This window comes from Aythya marila (genome assembly GCF_965140915.1).
Source record: "Aythya marila genome assembly, chromosome: 1".
NCBI classification, from domain to species: Eukaryota; Metazoa; Chordata; class Aves; order Anseriformes; family Anatidae; genus Aythya; species Aythya marila.
Window position 1 is genome coordinate 83,036,219 of NC_139042.1, and position 26,559 is coordinate 83,062,777.

At 44.1% G+C, this 26,559-nt stretch overlaps 1 protein-coding gene across 1 annotated transcript in view; it reads left to right on the top strand.

Annotated features, from left to right (window-relative positions):
* PTCHD1 (patched domain containing 1) overlaps positions 1-21,261 on the top strand; it is a 30,632-nt gene extending 9,371 nt beyond the window's left edge. Inside the window, exons 2-3 of the mRNA XM_082779654.1 lie at positions 2,222-2,882; positions 19,522-21,261. Of these exons, the coding sequence (XP_082635780.1) occupies positions 2,222-2,882; positions 19,522-21,176 (2,316 nt within the window). The 3' untranslated portion in view covers positions 21,177-21,261. The remainder of the gene's footprint in view (positions 1-2,221; positions 2,883-19,521) is intronic.
* Positions 21,262-26,559: the final 5,298 nt, after the last annotated feature.

Consider the following 26,559-nt stretch of genomic DNA (forward strand, 5'->3'; position numbering starts at 1 on the left):
CAACCATTGTCACTGAAATACATACAGCAGCTGCCATTGTAAAATAAAATAAAATAAAAAAGCTTAAAATCAGATATCTGTCTTTGATTCAGTAAGCCAGGGCATTTTCCCCAACCTGTAGCAACATACCTTTGTATTCATACCACAAAACAGCTCTTGCAGAGCTTGGCAGGAACAAACTGGAAAGATGGGAAGAATTCCCCATACAGGCTCAGTTCTCTGGCATGTTCTTGCAAACCTTTTAATGTTCTGTTTAAGAAGAAAGTTGTGCAAGAGCCTCTAATCTGTTGCACAGGAAGTTATTTGTTCTCCCAGCAAGATGGAGAATTTCCTTCTCACCATGGCAAGGTATTGTGTTCTCCCAGTGCTGGGAAAAGGTTTATTAGTTCATTTAATTTCTCAAACCTTTCTACTGTTAATACTGAACTGTTCTTCTGTAGAAAATGAAAACTGCTCAAATGTGGAAAAACACACCTCCAAGCTGCTAGAAAAACATGTTGAGAATATAGGAGGAAGTTTGCATTTTTTTGCATATATGACATCATATCATCCTGAGGAGTGGAGGCGGCTTAATTAAATTTATACCCATCACAGATTAGGCAATGTAATCACAAAATAACCAGATTCATAGTATCATCTAAATGGTGGTTCTTTTTTTTTCTGCAGATAGGTCTGAAATAGCACACAAGCGTCACCACGACTGTTTAACTTCAACAGATGCAGGATCTGAGCCATGAGTATTAGACATGTCATCCGTTGTCACCAGACGAGTATATGAGCTGTGCTGCTGTGGTGTGCACCATCTCCTGCTTTATAACCAGTGTTTCTCTTCAGAAGGAGCTAATTCCAGTAAATGTCACCTAATCCCAGCCTCTCTACTTGGTACAACAACCTCCTGTCCTCCCTGGGAAACAGCACATGCAAATACAAAAAAGGGAATCATGTCCCTGTAGCCCATCTGCTTTGTCTTGCTCGAAATATGAAGGCAGAAAACTACTATTCCCCCTCTAAGGAAGAGCAGTCAGAGCTGTTCCTCCTGTGGTTCCTGCCGTCCAGGTGTGAGGATGGACTGGTCCTGTACCTCTGCTCCCAGTCCCCTCAGCCAGCCCAGGGGACACGTGGTGCTGAGTGTGGGCTGCCAGCCTCGCGCACCAGGCAGCAGAAGCAGTGGCATGCAGGGGCACACACGCTGGGGTTTTTGGGTGTTCCCATGCCTGCTAGAGGGGCATAGAGGAGGACATACAGCTGCTGAGGGTCAGACTTGTGGTGGGTGATGTGGTCTTGGCCTGCAGAGCACCTGTACAGGAGGTCGTGGTGCTCTTTGCACAGCGAGCGTGGCACAGCAGGAGTTAAACAGTGGCAGTGGTGGATGAGGACTGTATGTTTCACTAGGAGATACCCCAAAATTAGTTGGTACTTTGCTAAGACATTAGCAAATTCAGTACTCTACTTCTGAAAAATACTGTAACCCTGCCTGTTAGGGTTATTGCTTTACTGTCTTTTAGATGTCTTGTTTCTTCTGCATTAACTAAAATGGATTGAGAAGGGGTTGCAAGATTTTTCTGTACTTTTTTTGAAAAGAGAGTGTAATTTTTCTGCCCTTCTGATGCTCAGAAATAACTGAGTGTGCTGTGGGTCAGAGCTCATAGAAAATTTCATCAGGATACAAAGCAACTTAAAAAGGAGTCTGCACTAAAAGCTGCTACAGCAAACAATAAGCGGGGATACCCTGCAGGCCCTGAAAGGAGGGCCTCTGATCAACAGAGAGAGGAGAAAATTGGTGTCTCCTCCATGACTCCTCGCTCTCCAGTGGGTGGGGGTTTGATGGGGGAAGGAGGGAGGCAAAAAGCAAGCAAATTAAGCAACACTGGCACCTATGCTCCAGCTGTGCCAACGGTCCTGGTCATCAGAGCAAGAGAGGCAGCCTGGGGGGCACCAGCGCGACGGCGTCCCCTAACCTGGCCGGGCTGCCACCACCCCTGTCATCTCACCTACCTGCAAGGGACGTGGAAGAATGGCTGGGCTGCTATCTTAATGCATGCTTCCTTTTTTTTTTTTATTCGCGCTGAGCGTGCCATTAATACCACAGGCACCAGAACTTTCACTGCCATTGCCTAGATGGAATAGGAGAGGGACGGAGGCCGTGAGCCGCTGTTGTTCTGGCTGCTGCTGGGCGGGATGGACTGATGAATAACGTCTGTGATTTCTCTTTCCCTTGTAGTTGCACTCTGCTGTGACCAGGATCCAAGTGCAAAGACCTGGTTTCAATTACACGTTTGCCCATATATGTATCCTGAACAATGACAAGACATGCATAGTGGACGACATAGTGCATGTGCTGGAGGAATTAAAGGCTGCTCGTTCTTCTAATCGAACTAATTTTGCAATCACTTATCCGATTACTCACTTAAAGGATGGCAGGGAAGTGTATAATGGGCATCAGCTTGGTGGGGTTACTGTGCACAGCAAAGACCGGGTGAAGTCTGCAGAAGCCATTCAGCTCACCTACTACTTGCAGGCAATCAACTCCTTGAATGACATGGTGGCAGAAAAGTGGGAATCCATTTTTTGTGACACTGTTGAACTTTTCCAGAAATCCAACAGGAAAGTCAAAATGTACCCTTTCACTTCTTCTTCGCTGAAGGAGGATTTCCAGAAGACGAGCAGGGTGTCAGAACGCTACCTGATCACAAGCTTGGTCCTTGTGGTCACCTTGGCCATTCTCTGCTGCTCCATGCAGGATTGTGTCCGCAGCAAACCCTGGCTTGGCCTGCTGGGATTGCTGACCGTGACCCTTGCCACCCTGACTGCAGCTGGGATCATCAATCTCACTGGTGGGAAATACAATTCCACCTTCCTGGGGATCCCCTTCGTCATGTTAGGTAACTATCTCCTACTCTCTCTTTTGTGTGTTTGTGCCTCCCTGACGCCTTTCCCAGCTGGCGGAGAAGCATCACTGCATGACTCCCAGTGTCTGCTCCCTGTAACACTGCACTGTGCCAGCTCATTTCCTAAGCAGCTTGTACCGTGCCTGGACGTTACGATTATTTCTGGGTTCCTGGTGGTGCGCGGTGCCCTGCTGTGTGATACAATGCCCACGTGGTGCTGAGCACCAAGTACCCGCGGGTGCCACACGTAGTGCAAGGGAGGAGCCCTGCTGCTGCTGTTCCTTGATCCTTGGTTTGGTGGCCAGCATTAGAAGGAGATCTCTGCACAGGTCTCTTGCTGGACGGGTTGTATCAGCTGCCCTGGCAAGCAAAAGGGCCTTTGGAGAGCTGGCTCCTCTGCAGAGCAGGACGGTGCTTTGCTCCCTGCTTGGCCGGCGCCTGCCCACAGGATGCATGCGGCACTGGGTTCTGGGTTGTGTTGCTCATGAAAGTAGCTGAGTTGGGGCAGGGAGCACTTCCAGCCCCAGTGTGAGAGTCTCATGCTGTGGCCCGACTGTGCTGTGGGATGTTTGTCTTGAGGGCGGTGAGGAGGAGGAGAGGAGGGCAGGCACCGGTGGAGGTGGTTTGGGGCCTCTGCGGGGAACCCTGGTGTCATAGCCAGATAGGCAGGAGGGCGTCGCGGGAGGCAGAGGGAGCTCTGGGGAGCTCCCAGCCTCTCTGTTTGTGTTTGGTTCATAAACAGCTTGAAAAGCTCTGCGCACTGTAGGTGTTTAATGCGCCCTCGTTCTCAGCGTTATTCATTTGCGGAGAATAATGCATGCATTGATTCGATCACAGCTTTCCCAGCTGAAAATCAGTGCTCAGTAATACTTCAGATTTCAAGTGTAAGAGTGTCTCCACTGACTTAGTCACATTGTGTAGTGATACGACACGTTTTGGCACAGCTATTTTTATATCGAGTGCCAGGTTCCCATTCCGTGCCCGTACTATGTCTGTGGTATTGTTGCACTTTAATTAAAGACTATGCTTCAGTGCATCACACTACCAGCTAACGTGCAGAATATATTCAGTGACAAAGAGAGTTCAGCTACACTGCATCGGCTGCACCGTGTCACTCTTGTTTTCCGGTGACATCCATGAAAATTAAGCTGCCTCGTAATCCAGAGAAGAAACAGCACAAGAAGTCCGAGTCAGAGGAAGGCTAGCATTCTGACCCAACTCTTTGTTTTCTTTTGTGGGTTTTTATGCTTATGTCTGTGTTAAAAAAAATCTCTTCCTCAAACTAAGTAGTTTATATAAGCACGCGGGGGAGATTTCCAGATGTGTTACAGAAGAGTAGTCACAGTAGAAAAACAGTCTGAAGTCCAGCTGCAGACAGGATAGTACCTGGGGAAAGTGACTCAGAAATATGAAAGATTATCTCTTTTTAGGGATCAAAGCATCTGCTTCCTGGGACAACCTTCCAAATTGTGAATTCACTAGTAATGGCTATGCTGAGACTTGAAATCCTTAAAGACTTACGGATAACTATGAAGAATTTCACACTTCTATTTTAGTGTTCCTTTAACTACTGAACTGTATAGCTCACTCTGCATTTTTTTTTTTTTTTTTTCCTGTTGGTTTTGGTCATGCTTACTTGAAGTATTCCACTCTTAAATAAGCGATTTTCAGGTACGCAGCTCAGCTCTCACGGCAAGCAAGCCAGGACAGAGCAGCCATGTTCACGGGAGTCTCCCAGATATAAGGGAACATCCCCAGCTGCATTGTCTCCCAGGGGGTGGGGGCATCTAGAGGTGAACAGAAGGCACTAAAGATGTTCAGGAGTTTTTTTAGGAGAGCTACTTTAAACCAGCAAATGGCTGTAACGGCAGGGCTTTTCTTTTTTTATCCTGCAGTGCAACAGAAAGATTCATCATGCATTTCAAAATGTGTTTCATTCCTATACATCGCTTCGCTTGTAAAGGACAGTTTAGCTCAAGGTAGCTGAAGGCTGGAGACACAAACCACGTTCCCTTACAGCCAGCTGAAATGCTTCCACTTAATTTCAGTGACCATCAGATTAGATCATAGATTAACTGACCTTTAGAAAGCTAAAGGATTTCTGGCTAACAGGGTAGCCCAATAGCTATTACTCATAATCTCATGCCTAACAGCAAAAATTACACAGAAAAAAATGCTTACGCTGGACACATTTCAGGCAAGGCCCCTATGCTGGTATAAATCATTGATGAAGTTTCCCTGGTTTATAGCAGCTGAGGATTTTCAGCTCCTCGTCAGCACCACGGAGCAGGGGGGGGCTCTCCAGACATCGTCTGACCTCTGCCACAGGACAAAGATTACGTCTTCCCCAGCAGATCCTTCTCGCCCCGCACTTTGCCTCCTCCTTGGGCCGCTTCCCGCTGTGGTTCACTGTGCTACCACTACAGCATACATCACGTCTAACCCGAATTCCCCTTTTGCAGCTCAGCTGCCATTATTCATTCCCTGCATCTGGAAAGCAATTTATTTTCTTTGCGTATTTGGGACCACTTTCACTCGTGCAGTCCTCCTCCATTTCATCCCAGGTTTCCTGGCGGTGCTTGCTGGCCTTGCAGCAGTCTTCCTGCTCTCAGCTGCTCAGCATCCTCCGCGGAGCACAGTGCCTAAAACTGGGTGCGGGATTCGGGCTTAGGCTTCAAGCACTGAGTAGAGTAGGAGGATTATTTCACACATCTCGCATATGGCACTCCTGTTCATCTATCCCCATATGACATTCGTTTCTCTCGGCAGTATGAAATGGTTGACGACTGGTTTGTGGCATGTGGCAATTCACAGACCATTCATGTCACTTTCTACCCTGTTTGCACGACCGATTATTCCAACGCTTTGAAGTTTACCCTTGTCCTTGCTGAATCAAGAGCACTTTTATGTCACACCATTTCTCCTGTTCATTAAGTTCCTCCTGATACCATCACCGCCTTTCCAAAATACATTAACTGAAGCCGGTCAGCAATGTTTTGCAATTGCCTATTTTTTCGCATTTTCAGGAATTATTTTCTGAATAGCTGGTAGTTTATCCGGTCACAAGCCTGTACTAATAATTTAGGCAATATACTCAGTTCATATACTCAGTTAGGCAATATACTCTGCAAAATACTCAGTTCAGCATGCTCTGTACTACTCAATTTTATCCATCTTGTACAGCCCTTCAGCACCAGCCATTTCCAAAAATAAGCAATCCGTAGTGAAGGGTGCCAGCCTCCGTACGTGTGGCCTCCTTAGCTTTTGCACCACTGGGACAATTACAAGCAATTCAATTAGCACGGCTTACCAAGCTGTGCTCCCAAGCTCAGAGTAAGTGCAGACAGGAACATCTTTTGCCTACCCCACCTGTTAAATATGACATACTAGCTTAAACCTCTCGTGCTTTGGGTTTAATCACCTTCATGGCAAGTTTCTCCTAATTTCTTTTCCTCTTTAATTAAGGCGGGTTGCCGTAGCTCAGCCGATGAAAGGTAACTCATTAAGTCGCGGTGGCTCAGTCACTGGTGCCTGCCTGCATGTGCCCAGCAGGTGCCTCTGCAGGGGTGATGTTTGTGCTGCCGCAGGTTTCCTGCTCCACAGAGGCCAGCGGGCAGAGGGCACGCTGCCTGCCGCCTCCCTCTTCTCCGGGGAAATCTCCTGAAGTCCAGCAGGAAACCTCTCATCACAAGCCCTGGGTTTTTACAGGTGCTTCTAGTGTGAGAGCGAAGCCCGCAGCCTGTGAAACTTGGCAGGCTCCCGCCGTTCATGTGGGCATATTTAGCATTAGCATATGCCTTGGCGGTTCCTTAAAGCTACCAGCATCTGCATTTAGCAGCGTGTAAACGAGTCATTTCAGGGCAGAGGTACTCACACACCAAGTTAATGTCAAATTCTTTGCTGCAATAAGTCTATCCATTTTTGACCCTAAGAATTATATACCAAAAAATATATAAATTTTTCGTAATTCAGCTGAATTTAAAATAGCTGAGTTATCATGTCAGCTGAAAAGCAGAATCAAAAACCTGATTTCCTATTGCCTGCTCCGCTGAAATCTACAGATGTTTGGTCTGGCACAGATGCTAATGTATTCATCATAAGTTTCCCTTATGCATTAAATGCTGTTTAACTGCCAATCCTTTAAAAATATCTGTTTCCTCAAAAAAAAAACAAAAAAGTGTAACAAAATAAGCCACTGGACAACCAGCAGTGCTGCCCAAACAAGGTTTTGGGGTGAATGCAGGCGGGGCACAGCATTCGACATAGGTGTTGAGCAGCAAATCCCAGCGCTGCCCTCTGTGCTTAGGAGAGAGCTCACAATCTGTTCCCTGTCCCTTCAGACGCTCCTGCAGCTCGCTGGGGGAGATGCGGCTCTTGCCGGCTGCCAAGTCGGTGGCAGGGACGGGCTCTGTAGAGTGACGGTGGCTGCGAGGTGCTGCCAGATACAGGCAGAGACGCGGGGCCAGCTCCATACGCTTATATTTAGCCCGGGGTCCGAAAGCACACTGCTGGTTACGCTGGCACGGGAAGCGCAGTTAGCAGCTAGGGGAGCAGCTTGAGCTTGCAGCTTGCTGTAAACTGAAAGAAAAGTAGCAAGCCTGGTGCGAAACCCGACAAAATAGGAACGGATGCTTACCGCGGCCCTCGTCCCATGCTGCCGCATCGCGGCACCCACGGCAGCTCTTGCAGCATGGCAGCAGCACCCCGATATTCGGTGGGAGGGTGCCCAGGGGCAGGAGGAAGAGGCCAGCAGTGCCTGGTGCTTTGGGAGATACCCGATAGTTCCCCGTGCTTGAGGATAGGAGCAACACGGAGTGCTAGGAAGGTGCAAGGGCTGCAGGGTTAGAATCATGAAGGCAGCAAGCCGCTGAAGCAAGCAGCCGACAGCCAGCTTGGAGACCCCAGAGGGATGAGGGTGCTCAGGACAGCAGGGCTCAAGCCCCCTGTGCAACTTGTAAAGTGCCAGCCCCACTCCTTCAGATTTCGGGAAGAACGTGCTAGTAGGGAATTGAGATGTGTGCAAGATTGGAAGCCCTAAAAGCATTCATTATCTCCCCTATCAAGCACCCAAGTGTTTGCTATATTCAATAAAACCAAAGTGTCAACATCGGTTACATACAGAAGGTTACAAAGAGAAAGAAACAGCTCCTGCACAGGTCTCCCAGGTGCCCTTCAGTCCACACGTAAAGGTAACAGACACACAGATGTTTGACTTTATATAGCACTTTTCCACCCATTTTTCTGTTGTCAGCTAATAAAAATGTGAAGCTTACCGAGCCTCTCTTGTCTTTATTCCCCACGCTGAGCTCTCTCGCTCCTGCCTTTCCTGTCCCTGCCTGCCGAGAAGAGATGTGGTCCTCAGCTAGGGACATCACCCTGCACTGCCCCCCAAACCTTTCTCCTGCTCTGTGTCCCATTGCATTTTGGGGCAGCCCTCTGCAGTAAATCTCGCCCATCTTCCTGTTGCAGGCGTAGCATTTCCTCCCTCATCCCTGCACAGCTCTCAGGGTGTTTTGGTCCCTCCAAGCTTCATCTTTTTCTCCTCAGCCACAGCTGTGCCCTTTGCCCCGACCCTTTCCCTGATATTCTTCAATGGCATCCTTGGCTCTCAAACAGTTCCCCAGGAATGCCCTGGAAGTGTACTGTTGTGTTTTGTTTTTTTTTTGTCACTACATCTGCTCAGCTTTCCCAATTCAATCCTGCACAGCTCGATTTTACAACTAATCAATTTGTGTTTTCTTCCTTTTATTCCCCTTGTATAAATAAACCAACAAATTTACCTGGTTTTATCTACTCTGAGTAGATTCCCAGGCATGCAGTTTTCCTAGCTGTTCCTTTCTCCTCTCCTTTTGCTCTCCTCTCCTCGGTCCCCGCCTCACTTCTCTAAGCAGACACACATCTCCTGCAGACCCTCAGACACCACCTGCCGTTTCTGTCCCTGGAGGGGAAGAGCAGAAGTAGGCCATCAGGTCACCCCGCTCCTCAGCCTACCACAGTCCTCTCACCAAAGTCCCCAGTTTCCACCTGAGGCGAGCTGATCAACCACCTCCTCCACCTGCCGGTCTCCCTCGCTCCAGTTCTCCTCCTGACGAATCTGTCACCCCAAATCCACCAAGGAACCCAATCACAAAGAAGCCACTCAGGCATGGGAGGGAAATAGGTTTAAGATACACCTGGTGTTGGGGTGTCTAAAACACCGTCACACCAATACTTCCCCCTGCAGTGGAAGATCTGCACGTGAGGCCAGCCAAGTGTGAAGGTGGCACAGCCCCCTGCATCTATGTTCCCCCCTCACCACCTCAAACCTCAGTGACGTCCTCATATATGTACGTGCTCCTTGGCTTCAGGAGAGTATCAGTGACTCAGGAAAAGAGGCACTGTATTTAGAAGTCAGTCCAGAGAACAGTTTAATGCTGAAACCACGTTCTGTGCAAGCATGGAATGAGGTCGGGTGTTTCCTATGGACTGGTGGTGCTCCAACATGCATTTCTTTCATATGAGAAGTGTGTTACAGGGGATGCAGTGCATTTAATGAGCATTTATTTAGGCAGAAAGTAGCAGAAAGATGTTATACTTTTGCTGTCCGTATTCTTTTAACTAGAGAGAAGTCAGTGTTTGTTTAATGGAAGGGCCTGTTAGTCAGAGAGACTGTGAATTTGCCTGGCTTTGACATCCTGAGACCTTCACTGCTTCAAGTAGTGAAGTCCCTCAAGAGCACCTTCCTCATACATGAAAACATATTTGAAGCTCCCCAGTTAAAGAAAAAATAATAAACCTTTTACTATAAAAATTTGCAGTGTGTTTTTCATACCAGACTCGGCTGGTCCATGGAGACCTGGGGAAGGTCAGTAGAAGCTGATGTGATTTTTCATTGTAGGTCTTTGTTGTGAGAGAGGTGGTGCCCATTTAGTGTCTCTCATTAACAACGCTCCCAGGCAGGCGATAGCCAAGAGGCAGATGTGGCAGGGGGCTGCCATTTTTGGGTGGTGAGACCTCTGCGTGCTGGAGCAGGACACTGGTGGAAATGGATTAGGTTAAATTAAATTGGAGTAAGTTATATCTGGGTGCTTGGTGGAAGGCCCAGGCAGAGTTCTGAACTTGTAATTGTTTTTCTTTCTGCCCCCACCCTTTTTTTTTTCTTTTTATCAGTAAAAATAATACTTCATATGTGCTCTAAATGAAGTTTTGCAAGATTTTGAGCATTGCGTTTCACATGTGGTTGAACTGTGTCTTATGAGTAAGAGCAATGGCAAACATTGCCTAAAGAGGAGAATTTCAGACTATGCCTGAGGTTTCAGCTTTCTCACCAGGAAAGGGTAATTTGAATTGCAGTCAACTAATCCAAATTCCACTGGGCTAAGTTCCACTAGGAAAAATCTCCTAGAAGCAAATGATATTCTGGTTTGTGGGCTTAGAAATGTAAAACAGTTATAAAATCTGATTTTGCCCCACATATACTGACTGTATCTTACTCTGCCTTCTGTGGCTGCTAGGTATGGCGTGTCACTTGGCTATTCTGTAACGCAGTAAGTGTAAACCTTTCATATGTTGCAGGTAGCTTTCATTTACCTTTAAGTAATTGTTTTGTGCTTTTTTTTTTTTTTTTTTTTTTTTTTTAACACAGTGCATGTGAAATCTGTCAAAAACTCACTTCATGGGGAAAATCGGGTTGCAGTTTTGCCTGCTGATATGATGACTCTAAGCATGTCAGACGTGAGACAAGCCCAGTAACACGTAACACCTAACTCCACATCTGACAACCCCCTTGGCCAGCAAGGCTCAAGGTTTGTTCATCTTGGTTGAAGCCCATCTCACTGGCTACATCTGTCCTTACTTTGCTACCCCAGTGCCAGATTTCCCCCTTCCAAGTGGCCGCCCCAGTGCAGAGGGTGGTCCTGGCATCCCATGCATGCCCTGGGGCCCTGTGCCCTCCTCCCTGTGCCCTCCTCCCTGTGCCATACTCCACCCAGCCAAACAAAGCAATTCGTAGACGAGCATGCCTCACAGATGTAAATATTCCAACAACTAACATCAGATTTCACTGACACTCAGCTCCTTCCATTGCGCTGAGTGAAATATGACTTTTAACTTTTGCCATGTCTTTTACGAAAACGCAGGAAAGCAAGTCACACATCTAAACAGACTTGACAGCCTGTTATTTAAACGCCAAAACAAGCCTTTACCCTTTCTTAAGTGGAATTAAATATTCACTTTATATCTAAAAGTAGATTTTGAACCATAACTTGCTTTGCTTATCTTTCTCAAAATAAAAAAGCCACTCAAGTTTTCTCTCAAATGTATTTCTGTTTCTAAAAAGTGCTTATCTGACATTCTTGCTACAACTGTAAAAACAAAAACTCAAATATAACACTCTTTCAATGCTAAAAAAGGATGATCCAAGAAAAAAAAAAAATCACTTTCCAAAAGTCTGAATCAGTATTTTTAACTCTATTGAAACCAATGGTATGATTCAAGATTAACCATGTACTTTCTGAATTACCCACATAATCATTATACTAAGAGATCATTGATTGGAGCTGGATTTGGTGGGGTTTAAAAAAAAATAATTTGAAAATGCAATATTAAGTGAGAAGATTGCTTTTTATAATGAATAGCTTTAAAATGCACACACTCCAAAAATAAAAAGTGGCTAATGGTCTTACTGCCATTGCTGATTAGGGATCATGGCAAGAAGAGGACTATGAATACTGAGGCATAGTTCTAGTCATTAAAAATTCTTTTGCTCTTTGTTTATTTTCCCCTTAATAGGTAGAAAAATGATGGGAATAACTACATCTGTCTTGTGTGTATGTGTGTTTCTTCAGAGTTAAGGGCTTCTATCTAGAATGATTTTAGTTTCAATTGTATTATATAGAGCATGCTCTTAAAATTAGCGTGTGAATTGCACTGGTTTCTAAAACATGTGCCCAGCGTTGCTTGTTTGCTGCGATGAAAGATGATGGTGGGGAGTTTAGAAGTGGGACACGTCACGTACCCCAGGGATCACTGGTCCTGAGTATTTACAGCGAGACAGAGAGCATGAGGGTGCTTTCTTTCCGTCATGGGCGTCCTTTGTGCACACAGTGAGAAAGTGTGATTCAGAAAGGGCGAAGCCTGACCAAAACAGGCTGTTTCACAAAAGAGCAGAGAGCTAATCCTGTGCTGCATTTCCAAGAGTTATGTTTAGAAGCAGAGAGAAGGTGGGATATTATGTCAGGCATTCGCTGCCAGCAAGCAGGGATCAGAACGAAGGTGGGGCCGCAGATCTGTGTGGGTGTCACGAGCAAGCTAGCCCCTTTTACACTGTGCTGGGAGGCACTGCATGAGACCCGAACAAGGCAGAAACCTTGTGCTGGGCTGCAAGACGCACACTGCTCTGCTGCCTACGCATCGAGCAAGATGAGCGCAGGCTTAGCAGCCCAGAGAGTCTTTCTGCAGGATCTAAAACTAAAAATAACGCTGTGGTCTCCTAGCATAAAGTGCTGAGCACCAGCTGAAGATTTCATCTCTGCGTGCAGCAGCCCGTGCTGCGTGGTGTTCGGGGACATCTCTGCATTGCTGTGCTCCCGTGGGCGCAGCCACCCACGGCTGTGAAACACAGCAGTTACTTCCAGCTTAGTATTAAACATTTCTCTTTGTTCCCTGCCAAGCAGATACAGCACAAAGCAGAACGGATAGGCAATCTCTCAGGGGTCCGAGGCAGGTTTTTGTCTGCTGTGAATACACCAAGATGCTCACGTTTGTGGTCCCGGTAGTAAGCCAAGGACATGCTTGGGGCTTTCTGGTCGTGATGGCTGCTACTGCTGTAAGCGTGGCTGGGGAGATCAGCCCCAGAAATTGAGGGGGAATGGCTAATATGCAGATGTGAAGTGATCCCAGAAATCAGTCTGCTGGTATCACGCCTAAATGCCCAGCAGACTGATATATCTAATCTCAGAAAGTATGCTTCTCTTTTGAGGAAGACCCCAAATCAGATGTTAACATCTGCAGGTGTAGCACACCTTATTAATGTACATGTAAAAAGCAGTAGTCATTAAGAAAATAATTGCAGATACAAGTGTCCTGAGACACACACTGTGTGCTGCCAGGGGACATGGTTATCACAGGACTCCCATATAGCGCGTTAGTATCCTATAGGATATTAGCAGCCTATAGGATGTAACTCTACACTGAAGTGGGCCCCAAGAAACATGCAGGCAAGCGAAGGACAAGCAAGTGAGACATGCAGGGTGTTTTCTTTGCTCAGCAGGACTGCTAGGGACAGCCATGCCTGCGTGCTTCAGGATTCCCAGATGTGCAATGTGCCATTCAGGGGGCACTAAGTTAGGCCTTGGTTGGAATAACTCCTGTTTGTTGCAGCAGCATGCTGACAATTCAGCTGGTCAGCTCAACCCATGGCACCAAATTGTGATAAACTTGGTGAGACCTGCAGTGTGAACTAGTCTTGCTTCTGATTCTGTTTGCATGCTGAAGGGTCTGGATTTGGTGGTTATTTCAGTGGTATGAAGCCAGATGTTTGCTTCAGCTGGATGCAAATGCTCTTGGTCTGCCTGCAAATTCAGCGGCACTTGGAAGCTGCTGCGTGTTCCCAGGTAACGTTCTGCCTGCCAGGAGAGGCTGCATGAGGCAGGTCACCCATCTACTCAGCAACTGGTTGGTTACAGCTCCTGTGACACAGGGAGTCTGGATTAGCAGTTTCACCTGGCTTTTTGTAAAATGGGAGCTGGTGAGCTTGCTGGTCTAGCTGGAAAAAAATAAGTCAGCAGAGGGAAATTGTCTCAGCCTCTTTGTTGACATTACTGTGGAAAGCAATCACATAGCTGAGTGATATGCATTGTTATTTTTAATACTGTAGGCTAGGAAAATTCATTGCACCGTCATTATATCATATGTTATTACAGATATCATTTTGGAAAGGGCAATTCCTGCAGTATGATGCTGATCTCCTGTCTTACTAATTTTGCACAAGTGTAGTTTCTGAGAGCTTGGCTATGCCCTCAGTAAGCCAGGATATGAATTTATAGCATCCTAGCTATTCCATGTTAATTCACCCAGTGTTTGTCTCCGTGGGTGATATTTCACTCCACTTTGAATGTGAATCAAGTTGTCCTTCACAGGTTTTCTTGTGCTTTCTTTCCACAAAGAAAGCTGGTGTAAAATAGCTCGTGCTCTGTAAATTCACACACTTCCTCACTTCACACTAAATTCCTCTTGCAGACAAGTGCTTCCATTCACTGGGGTGATTTCAGACTTAAATCAACCTAAGTGTGACCTCATTCGTCCAGCTGAACCGATTGTGTTGCAAGGATGGAGCCATTACAATACGTGCAAAAACCTTAAATCAAAATCCAGACTTAACCCCAGCAACACCCCTGCTTCCATGTCAGGTTTTGCTGATCCAGATCACGAGGACACAGCCATGCATCCTACCATGACTCCTTCCCATTTTCAGCCTGCCTTTCATGCCATCAGTGTCAGGAAAACAGATTTAAAATTAAAAAAAAATAATAATAATAATTAAATTAATTAATTAATTAAAAAAAAAAAGTTGTGGATGTTTCTAATCCTGATCGTCCCTTTAGTAGGGACATTGCAGAAGCAGGAGACTTGATAGCAGTGACTTGGGGTGGTGAGGAGCAGCAGAGCCTAGGCAGGGGGAAGGAGCAGGCTGCAGCATCAGGAGGACAGTTTGCCTGCACCAGTGCTGTGTCAGTCTGAATTCGGCAGGTGGTGGGCACCATCCGTACTGGTGCAGCATTCAGCCCAAGCAAGGCAGAGATCGATCAGTATTCGTGCTTTGTGTGCAAGTGCCTTAAAATGAGATGAATGAAATTAATTGCCCATGAAACGCCACCTTCCAAAGGAAGCGTGGAAGAATGCAACTTCAGAGCCTTTAAGGGAAATTTTGATGGGAAGGTTTTGCTCAGGTATCAAACACGCACGCACACACAGGCACACAACCTTCCAAAGAGCAAGAACAACTGATGAGTCCCACATTCTGTTGCTTTGTGGATGCTTAAAACTGCAAGAAAATGAACCAAAACTTCATTCTCAGTCATTCTCCTTACTTTCTCTTACTGAAAAAGTCTATTTGAATACACAGCCTTCCTCTGCCTGTGATAAAATCAAAACCCCAAAACCTCACTTTTAGTGCAGAACTGAACATGTCCTTGAAACAGAAGGAAAGCTAGCAACAGCCTGGGTTTCAGGGAAGCAATTAAGGCAAGCGAACAGAGCTGGGCTGTGGCTGCAGTGGTGGGGAAGTGGCTTCACTGCTCTGCCACAGGCTCTGGGATGCTATAAATCCCATCTCCCCTCAGTGCTTTGGTATTGCCATTCAGCAGGCAGCAACCGAGCCAGCTTCAAACCCCAGCTGCTGATGCCACTTGCTTGAACAGCCACTTAGCAGGTGAAAGGATGCATCTCTTTTTTCGATATTTTAAAATGGTACTAAAAGGAATGGTCATAGTGCCTGCACATAAGTACTGTTTAAAATTAGATAACCAATGACAATACTAAGCAACAGAAATTTTTGCCTTAGCTTTCACAACTCTCTATAAGTTGTTGTTTTTTTTTCTCTTATGCATGCTCTCCATTGATTTTGTAGAGCGTGTGTAATTGCAAGACTTGATCCTGAAGGAGGCTAATGAAACTTTTTATAGCACTTTCAGGTTAGTCATAAAAGCACAGTATTTAAGCTAGGAATCATTTATTGTTTTTATTACTGTTATTGTTATTAGTTTCTAAAATTAAAGATAGCCTACCTCAGCATGTGCAATAATTAAGCTCCTCCAAAATAACAGATAGCAATAGCTGTGCTCTGTGTTTTCTTTGAAAAAGCCAGAATTTCTGTCCTCAGTCATTCAAGACATGTGGCGGGGGGAGGGAGGGGAAAGAATTTGGTCCCCCTCTTCTCCAGTACCCTTCTCATATAGCCCTAACATTTTCATTTGCCCACTAAGAACCTCTTTTAATTTAAAAATAAATATAAATAAAAATAAAAATAATAAAAATAATAAAAATAATAGAAATAATAAAAATAATAGATATAAAAGTCTTTCTTTGTACTCCTTGTTCTCAGTGCATAGTTGTACAGCCTGACTGTAGGGGACAACAAGTGAATCATAATAGCAAATGTCAACAACAAAAGATCTCCAATAGCCCATTAGCTGTTTGAGTTCATATTTGTTATTTACTGAGTGATGGTGAATAATGAACAAATTGCTGTAAATCATTACAGATTTGTGGCTTAAGTCGCTAGTAAAAAGGGAAAATCAGTTAAAGTAATTACATAATTTATTTGCAAGGAAAAAATTGCCTCGTTCTCGTTAACATTATATAGGTTAGACACAGCACTAGCAAGAGGAATAAAAGTAATTGGTGCAAATCAGTTGAGGACACACCAAAAAATAGAAAAGGAAATGACAGGAGAGTGAAAGAAATTCTTGCAAAATGCCTCAATAGACCTATCTGCCCTAATCTCTGGGACTGAGATCTGTACAAGCACCAGCAAGTTAGACAACGCTGGAGATGGGCACGCCAAGCTGTGCTTGTAATCAGTAGCTAGAGGAGTAAATTAAGTTAGTTAAATCCCCTTCTAGCTAAACAAGACTAATCTTTGGACTGCCGTATCTAATTCATGTACAAGTTCAAGTTTCTTTTTTTTCTCCTATCATACTGGATTGGGTCAGTAGTGCCGCTGATGCAAAAAGCATGCAAGTTTGCTTGTCATGCAGGTATGCCTTCCTAAAGGTAAATTACAGTTCTGTAGCTGTTATACACACGGGCAGGCAAGTCAGAGATTGTACAATCGAAGGAAAATACCAATTCCCAGCACACAGACCGCGTAGGGAGCAACAAAAGGGACCGATCCTAAAATAGAATGGTATCTCACTGTTTTTCCATTGGCTTTGTGGAGCACATGCGGGGACGCCTCTTTGTGCCTTTGCTTGAAACGTTCTCCAAATCAGATTCCATTTTAGGTTAGTCCCGAAGAAGATATAAGATGAAGTGGTGTCCCAGAGTGTTCTTTGTTTCGTCCTTAAAGAAAACATGTTGTATCAGGGGTCAGTCTTATCAGACATTATGCAAAATCTTATGACTTAAAAAGTCCTGCTCAGCATCTGATTTAATTAGCTCTAATATTTTTTTTCATTGCAAAGTCAAAGGCTTTCCAAATTAATTCAGCTATCTGAATATTTTTGGGCAGGAGCCTGTTAATGCTGAAATGTTGTTTTGCAAAAACATGTTATAACTAAAGCTCATGATGGAAGTAATTTGTAATATTCAATGACCTCATTTTATACTGTTTTGCTCACGAGAAGCTAATGCATATGATGCCATGTGAAACCCTCAGACAAGCCTGTCTGCAGGACTTATGGGAGCCATAAATGGATTAAATCTCTCACTCCCTGCTTTGGCAAGTGATCAGTTACATTTAAATAAAGGTCAGCCTGTCTTTACAAAGAACACACTGGAAGCAAGCTTAATAGCTTTCCCTTCTGAGCCTAGAACATAACTATTTGAAGTATAATTAACAACGGGGTGCCAGTCACTGATTATGCTTTTTGCTTCGTTTTATGTCTGGGGAGATCCAGTATTCCCCATTAGTTTTAAGAGGGGTCACAGTGCTAGTTATCAAATTGATAGTCTTGACCTGGCCCTGTAAAACATTGTTTGGGACAATTCAGATGAATGCCAAATGCCATACCAAGACCAGAACCATGACACTGCTACAAATTGGACACTCATGTTCGGTGCCATGACTCCAAATGACAGTGCAGGTATGACATCTGCCAGGCATGAGAGCACAGACTTGCTTATTCTAAATACTAGGTGACCGTGATAAGGAAGAACATCAGCTGTCCTATTATCCCATCTTATGAGCTCTATATTTTGGATTCCCTATAAAATACCCAATTCCTGTTCTTTTCAGCATTAACAGAGTTACCATGCCTGCCGTCTATTAAAATGTAGGTAGGATATTCCTTGCAAGAAGGGTAGAATGAATTGGAAACAAAAGGTACTGACCACAAGAGGGTTACTTTCTCAAGTGAATTAAACATCTAGCCCATGTGAGGAACTTAAGAGTAAACAAGGTATGTTCTTGAGAATACTTCATTTATTTGTGGGGTTCCTGACTGGTATTTGTAGCCCTTGTGGCAAAAGTGATAATCATCTATCGTGAAGAGAACATAGCTGATAGAACAATTTTGGTAGTCTGCAGACAGCCTGAAATCCTAATGGAGATCTGTGAATTACCTTGCCCTGGCTGACTGGAGCACCAACTTCAGCAGCCCAGTGACTGCACTTCAGTGTCATCGTCAAGTAATTCCGCTCTGATCATTTCATCTAATGTTATCAGGGAGTGGGTAAGAGCAAAACACCGTGGACTGGCTTTTGAGAATTTCTGAAGATAATGCAAGAGCAGACAGGAGAGGTAAGGAGGGGAGGACAGGAGAAACAGCAAAAGAATGAGGAGGAAGAGAAATTAGAAGGCAGAGAAGAGGATGGGATTAGATAGAAAGGATCTATTAAGTAAAGATGAACATGATGTGAAGTATCATGAGAAAAATATCAAAGCCTTACATTCTGGTTGTGATACAAAGACTGTATTTTTCCTTTCACCTCAGTGTAGAAGTTCAACCTACTTTCATCTCATCCACTCTCATCTGATATCTTGCCTGATGACTGTATTCCCAGATCAGGTCCACTAAGAGTGAGCAGAGGTCTGTATCCCCAGAATGTGTCTCTGTTAGTGATCATAAAATAGAAACCAGAAGAGGAGGATGGCAAACCAGAGATTAAAATCATGCACTTTTCCCAGTTTACCTGCACTTTTGGGTTACACACAGGATTTCAGGTCTGTTGGTCATTATTTCCTTTCATGAATGTTATGTTAATCTTAAGGGTTAATTAAATTACAAAATATAGGAACCGCCAGGAGAAATAGAGCTGCATTTGGTTTTACATACCCTTAGACATGCTAAAGTAAGAAAATCAATGCCTTAAGCAATTTCATACTATTCTGTGTCTCAGTTCTACCATTCTGTGTCTCTAAAATCTATTTGTGCTTTTGTGTTTGTTTCATTTCTAGGATTTCTTTTTCCTGAAAAAAAAAAAAAATGCATAGGAAGTGCAGAAGTCAGTGACTGATTTACTTGACAGTGTTCAGCTTACATGAAGGTTTCATTTTTTTGCAGTCTTTCTACAAAGCAGCCAACTAAAACTCTGCTTCCAATGTAGGCACTTCAAGGTCATATTTCTTTGTTTCCACCACAGGTCAGATCCCATCACCAGGAAAAACTAATTTCAAAGCATCTTCCATCACAGGCACTCCAAGATATTGAAATGAAACACCCAGCCAGAGAAAATACTTTTTCTTTAACCCATCAACCCTGCGTCAGTGAAGCAGAACTCTCCTCCAGCTCTGGCAATAAGGTTTGCTAGTCAGGTAGCAAATGCGCTTCGGTGGCTTAGACCTCCGTAATATTTTCTCTCTCCTGCAGGACGTTTACTTCAAGAACAGTTAAAAGACAGATACGTCTCCTTTGAGCCTTTTAGCATGTCCACGTTACGTTATTCCACATGTTGATTTGAGTACTTTAAACACTTGCTTTGTTCTCTATTGTAGGTCATGGGTTATATGGGACATTTGAAATGTTGTCCTCCTGGAGAAAAACTAGAGAAGACCAACATGTTAAAGAGAGGACTGCAGCCGTATTTGCAGACTCCATGCTCTCGTTTTCTCTCACCACTGCCATGTACCTGGTCACTTTTGGAATAGGTGCCAGTCCCTTCACTAACATTGAAGCAGCCAGGATTTTCTGCTGCAATTCCTGTATTGCAATTTTCTTCAACTACCTCTATGTACTCTCCTTTTATGGTTCCAGCCTGGTGTTTACTGGCTACATAGAAAACAACTACCAGCATAGTATCTTCTGTAGAAAGGTACCAAAGCCAGAGGTATTGCAAGAGAAGCCTGCATGGTATAGGTTTCTTCTGACAGCCAGATTCAGCGAGGACACGACAGATTCAGAGGAAACGAACACCTATGAGAGTCATCTTTTGGTGTGGTTCCTTAAACGTTATTATTGTGACTGGATAACAAACACTTATGTCAAGCCTTTTGTAGTTCTCTTTTACCTTGTTTATATTTCCTTTGCCTTAATGGGCTACCTGCAGGTCAGTGAAGGGTCAGACCTGAGCAACATCGTAGCGACCGCCACACGGACCATTGAGTATACTACTGCCCAGCAGAAGTATTTCAGTAACTACAGCCCAGTGATTGGGTTCTACATCTACGAGTCAATAGAGTACTGGAACACCAGTGTCCAGGAGGACGTGCTGGAGTATACCAAGGGCTTTGTGAGGATATCTTGGTTTGAGAGCTACTTAAATTACCTTAGGAAACTCAACATATCTACCGGATTGCCCAAGAAAAATTTCACTGATATGTTGAGGAACTCCTTCTTGAAGGCCCCTCAGTTTGCCCATTTTTCAGAGGATATCATCTTTTCCAAGAAATACAACAATGAAGTCGATGTTGTGGCCTCCAGGATGTTCTTGGTGGCCAAGACAATGGAAACCAAGAGGGAAGAACTTTATGACCTCCTGGAGACCCTGAGGAAGCTCTCTCTCACCTCCAAGGTGAAATTCATCGTTTTCAATCCATCATTTGTGTACATGGATCGTTATGCCTCTTCAGTGGGAGCCCCCTTACAAAACTCCTGCATTAGTGCTTTATTTCTGCTCTTCTTCTCTGCATTCCTGGTGGCAGACTCTCTGATCAATGTCTGGCTCACTCTAACTGTTGCCTCGGTTGAGTTTGGAGTTATAGGTTTTATGACCTTGTGGAAAGTGGAACTAGATTGTATTTCTGTGTTGTGCTTAATTTACGGAATTAATTACACAATTGACAACTGTGCTCCACTGTTATCAACCTTTGTCCTGGGCAAAGAATTCACAAGAACTAAATGGGTGAAAAATGCCCTGGAAGTGCATGGGGTAGCTATTTTGCAGAGCTACCTCTGCTATATTGTTGGTCTGATTCCTCTTGCAGCTGTGCCTTCAAATCTGACCCGTACACTGTTCAGGTGCTTGTTTTTAATAGCATTAGTCACCTTCTTTCACTGCTTTGCCATTTTACCTGTGATATTGACTTTCCTGCCACCGTCCAAGAAGAAGAGGAAAGAGAAGAAGAATCCTGAAAACCGTGAGGAAATAGAGTGTGTCGAAATGGTGGATATGGATAGCACCCGAGTGGTTGACCAAATTACAACAGTCTAACTTGTTTGTTTGTTGCTTTTTTACACTAGGTCTTACTTAGAAAAAAAAAAAAAAAAAAAAGAAAAAAAAAAAAAAAAGAAAGAAACCAGTGCTGACTCAGTATCTGGGGAGAGAAAGGGGTTTGGAGGTTTCTCCTCCCCTCTCTAAACTAAATCCAGGAATATCCGAAACAATGGGAGAAATTTAAAATAAATAAATAAATAAATAAAGAGCGGGGGGATTGTACCTTGATCAGCTCCTATAACAGGTATTACTAGAGAATTTGCATACCCATGCAATGAGGGATTGAGTTTTAGAACATGATGTAAGACCTAATGAGAGAGGTTGGGTTCCTAAGCAGTCTTCTGCATTGCCTGTACTGCAGATACTGCAATTATTGTTGCTAAACCCCATCAGATTGAAAGGTCAACTGTCAAGGCTGAAGTAGCACTAAGTGTTCGCTGGATGTAAAGGCTTTACAAACTTTCTGCACAGCAATAACTCAAGTCAGTGAGTCAGCTCTTATAGGTCTTAGCCATCACATTTAATTTTTCTTTCCTTCCCTAATCTAAACATTTATGCAAGACTGTATAACAGATAGCAAACTGTACTGGAAAAAAAAAGCAGTACACAGCAACCAAACAATTTCCAAACCCTTTTGTGTTATAAATCTTCTTTTTTTCCTAAAAATATCCTTATTTTAAAATGTAAATCATCCCATGTAACATTTTTAATCATGGTTTTATAGCTGTTTCTGTTTCTTATGAAGAAAAAAAAAAAAAAGAAAAAAAAAAAAAGAAAAAAAATCCCAGTGACTCTGTCACTCTAGAAAATATATAATTATATTTTATAAATGTCTCGCTACTAGGTAAACACGTAACCTGCTTTACCAACCGTAATTTTGTTAGCACTCTACTAACACGTGCGAGTGGATCTAGCAGCGGACAGAAGACGGTGTACTGAATATTTCAGCACCAAATTCCATGACACAGACCTCACGTATTAATATATCATCAAGAAAGTGAATGTTAGGGCTCTTTTAGTGAGAGCCTATTTCAGGCCATTCACTGGTAATGCATACTAAGAGGATTAGTGGGTAGTTTTACGTAATGTATAACTTAATCCTTCGATCTTCCTAGAGTACTGGTAAAGCAATAGACCTTACAGCTATGGGCTCTTCCAAGAGATGCATACCAAGAGAGTTGTACATAACAAACTGAAGGCTGGGACTACAGTTTAGCAGTAGCAAGTTTAATAATGTCCCCAAAGAGCCCGTAACAAAGGGGCCTATTGGAAACATCACATCTGAGGAAAGAAAGAAAGAAAGAAAGAAAGAAAGAAAGAAAGAAAGAAAGAAAGAAAGAAAGAAAGAAAGAAAGAAAGAAAGAAAGAAAGAAAGAAAGAAAGAAAGAAAGAAAGAAAGAAAGAAAGAAAGAAAGAAAGAAAGAAAGAAAGAAAGAAAGAAAGAAAGAAAGAAAGAAAGAAAGAAAGAAAGAATCTTATAAAGATTACATTACCAAGTCTTTTTGGAGCTGTGAGTTCTAAATCAATAATTCTGTCAGCATCTGTGATGTGGAGTAATGCAGATAAAGAAGCATCTCTTCCCTCCTCCACCCCTCCACCCTTCAGAACTACAAGTTTATTACTGTGAGGGTTTATTATGGGGTTGGACCCCCGTGGGGTTATGCAAGCCTGTTCTGTAGGTTTTGCTGGGAGTGCTCCAGCTATAAATGGACTGCAAATACCCGGCTGCAGGAATCTGGCCTGTATGTTGGGTGATCTCATGAATGTATGGACCCAAGAGTGCAGTAAAAGTTTTCAGCAGCTGGCACAGTGCTTGCTTGAGCCGTGGTATCTAGAGGTGGGATGGGTATTGCAGGGGCTTGGGCTGCTGAGAGCACTGTGTCTCAGAGGATGCCTGTGTTACACAGACCTATTATCTAATCTGTGGCCACAGCCCTGGGGTATGCTTCATTGTGTAAAAATTCTCTAAAGCATCAAGTCCCGGCGACCCCCAGCTGCTAATGCCGCCTTGTAAATATGAATTTTCAAGCAAAGAAATACTTCTAGAGCTTCCTTCCTGGAAGAAAAGATAACCAGATATTTTGCCTTCCCTGAGCAAAATGTTACTGACTAGCAAAAGAAGTTGGCAGAGCAGCTGGCAACGTTTGCTTTCCCCTGGATAACTCTCTTCTCTGACCAGAAGGGAAGGAAGCAGAGTTCAGGAATGCACAGGCTCTTTGCTTGAACAAACACCATTTGCTGTAGTAGCAACAGTAACAACAACTTCAGCCTTGGCAGAAGTCAGGCAGACACCTTGAAGACAGCCAAATGAATGTGAGGTGAGGGGAAAGACCTGTTTCCTCTCTTTTCTTTAGACTCAGGCATGGGGCTATGTTTTCCAGACAGAAATCATTCCTCCAATGTACTTTCAGTGTAGATTTTCTGTGATGGCCATTATGTCATTTAAATAACAATCTCCCCATATCCTGGCTGCTCAAGAGGCAGCTGCAGTGACTTTTAAAATTCAGAGGGCATTAACAAATCAATTGAGAGCTACAGAGAAATTGCAAACCATTTTTGACAGCAGCAATCTACTGGCTTGTGGGACACCTGGAAACAGATGTGTGAAAGAGGTGGTTTGTACATGGCAGAGAGGAATAAATACATAGCAAGCACTGATTTGACACCTCTGCTGTCCCTGATGCTATCACTTGCAAATGCAGGATGCAAGGATGGCTACCGTAAACCTCCCACATCTAATTGAAATGCATAGATAGGAGTGTCTTTAAAGAGATGTCCAAAGACAAGCTTCTAGTTTCATAGGTCTCTCATTAAGTCTCAGCATGTGAAGCCTTCAGAGGTCTTCAGGGAAGGTGAGAAAAACAGTGATAAAATCACTCTTCTGTCTCCAAAACCAATGCAAAAAGAACAAGGAGGCCCTGCTATGGCAAAGCACAAAAGTACAAGTTTAGGTATCCGCAGAAGATAGGGTGAGAAGTCATGAAGCCCACATCTTTGCCCCAACGAAGAGACAATGATATTTAAGTCATTTCTGAGGGCTATTTGTAACAGTCCGTTCTTAAAGGTCTTTTAAAGGCAGATTCTTCCCCTACCAGGTTCCTCCTGTGCTATCTTACCCCAAAAATAACTAATTCTGGCTTCCCACAACCAGAAGGGAGAAGAGGAGCCATGTCCCTTTTCACACAGAGAAGGCTAGGCCAGGCCAGACCTGGCAAGGGACAGCTTCTGAAGCCTCCCCACCCCTCAGAAACCCAAAGGAGAGCCAAAAACAACTTCCCTACATGTCTCACCGTGTTTCACCTCAAGTTGCCACTCTGTTCCTGACTTGCAGGCTTGGTGACGTAAAGCCATGAAAATGCTTAGGGTGTCCTCAGCCAAGGTCCAAGAGATTCCTGCCTGAATCCTGATGTGTCTGAGAGAGACACCACATGCTCTTTCTCTCCAGGTAGCTTGAATACCTCAGCATGAACCAGAAACGGCACCTTCTCAAGGCTTCTCAGACTATGCTAATCCACTTTGGCCTTCCTTCCCTTTGACTTTTTCCTCTGGAGCAATTGTCTTCACCAAAGTCAGTTGGTACTTGCTGCATCCGCTGATTAACAGGTGCAGATATTGTGCTCTGTTCTCAGCCCAAAGTACTCCAAAATGCCAACTCTGTATAAGATTTTACCCTCACCAGTGAACCTCTATTTTGGAAGACTACCTAGGCTTAAGCAGTTTTTGTCACACTCTTGTCTTTCTAGCCCAGGTTTCACTGTGGTTTTGTTTGCAATATAGACAACCCAACTTTTGTATAAATTTAGTGAGTAACAAACTATTATACACTGTCAGGCACTGACTAAAATTGAAGCAAAAATTTTAATTATGGATAACGAGAATATATAGGATGGTGGCTCACTGAGAGCATATATCTTCTACAAACATTGAAATTTCCATACAGTAAGGTATGGTGTATAGTATATTTTTACTACAGGGTAAGCATGGGAAAAAATAACCAATATGAGTGCATATGACCAGCCCATTTTTCTTACAACATAATTCCTAAATGTTGGCTTAGCACAAGTCCGTTTTCGATTTACAAGTGCTCTAATTGGAGGGGAAAAAAAATGAAGAGAGAAAAGTTGGTATAGTTGGAATAACTTAAGCATAAAAATTAATTGATGAAGCCAGAATTTTCTGCCCAAAGCTTTATGTGAAAATGTTCTACCTAGATTAAAATTATAGCTGTGAAGGCTTAGAAAAGCCTGTGTAGCAAAGAAGGGGAACTTCTTTTCCAAAGACAAGAAAACACATTTAGCATGGACAACTGCATGAACCTGAAGGGAAAACAACACCAAAGTGGCTTGAGGTTGCATTGAGCCATGTGAGGATTTGCATCTGGTCTCAGAAGCTTTCTGAGCCAGTGCTGAAGTCAGGTAACATGTGTACTGTAAATTGAAAGGTGTACTTTTAAAGGCTTTTCTCGCAGCTAACTGTCCTCTGGTGAGCCACCAAATCCCACCGCAGCCAACACCTCTCTTATTTTTATTAAAAGAGGAAACAAAACAGAGTAGCTGAACACCTGGGTAAAATTCAGAAGAGTCAGACGTGACTTCTCTTTTAAACAGGGAGAACATCAGAAAGAGCTCTTTAGCATGTGGTTTTTGTGGGAGAAATAATGGTTGTTGCAGAAGTTAGCAAATGGGTGCTTTTCCTATTTCTCAACTTTGGAAATAGAGCAGTCCTGGAGATTTGGGAAAAGGGAGCAGGGTGTAGGAGCTGGCCTTTGGTTTGCTCTGTGCCCTGAGCTACTGCAGTTACCCTTGCATGGATGGGAGCTGAAGGCAGGATGGGAGCACAGGAAGGAAACGGGATGCACGTTGGGCACACCACAGCCAGGGGCAAGGGAACCTCCCAGGGCACCATCTAGGGCACCAGGTCTGTGCCTCAGCCTGACCCCACAACTCATGCAGGATGCAAGCAGCCCCAAGCATGGACAAGGGCCTGTGCACACACAGCAAGCTTCTGGTGTGCCTAATGTTACAGCAGTGCCTCACTGCTTTCTGAATCAGAGCTCACAAGCCCATGGGAAGCCACTTTCTGGAAAAACCCTGAACAGAAACTGTTACCAAGAGCCCTTTCCTCCCTTCCATTTGCGGATATTAAAACCCCATATAAATATAATGAATATTTTATCCATATAAAACAAATTGTATGATTTGGGACACATACGTAGGGGCAAAGTGTTTCTTCCTGCAGCTCTGATGAGAAGGCAGCATAGGCAGGCAGCATCCTCCACCTGCAGCAGGGCACCACACCTCCGTCATAGGGATACCCCCAGGGACCCCAGGGCAGGCACAGGGGGAACCTTACTCCCCCTCTCCCCATCCCCAATCTCATT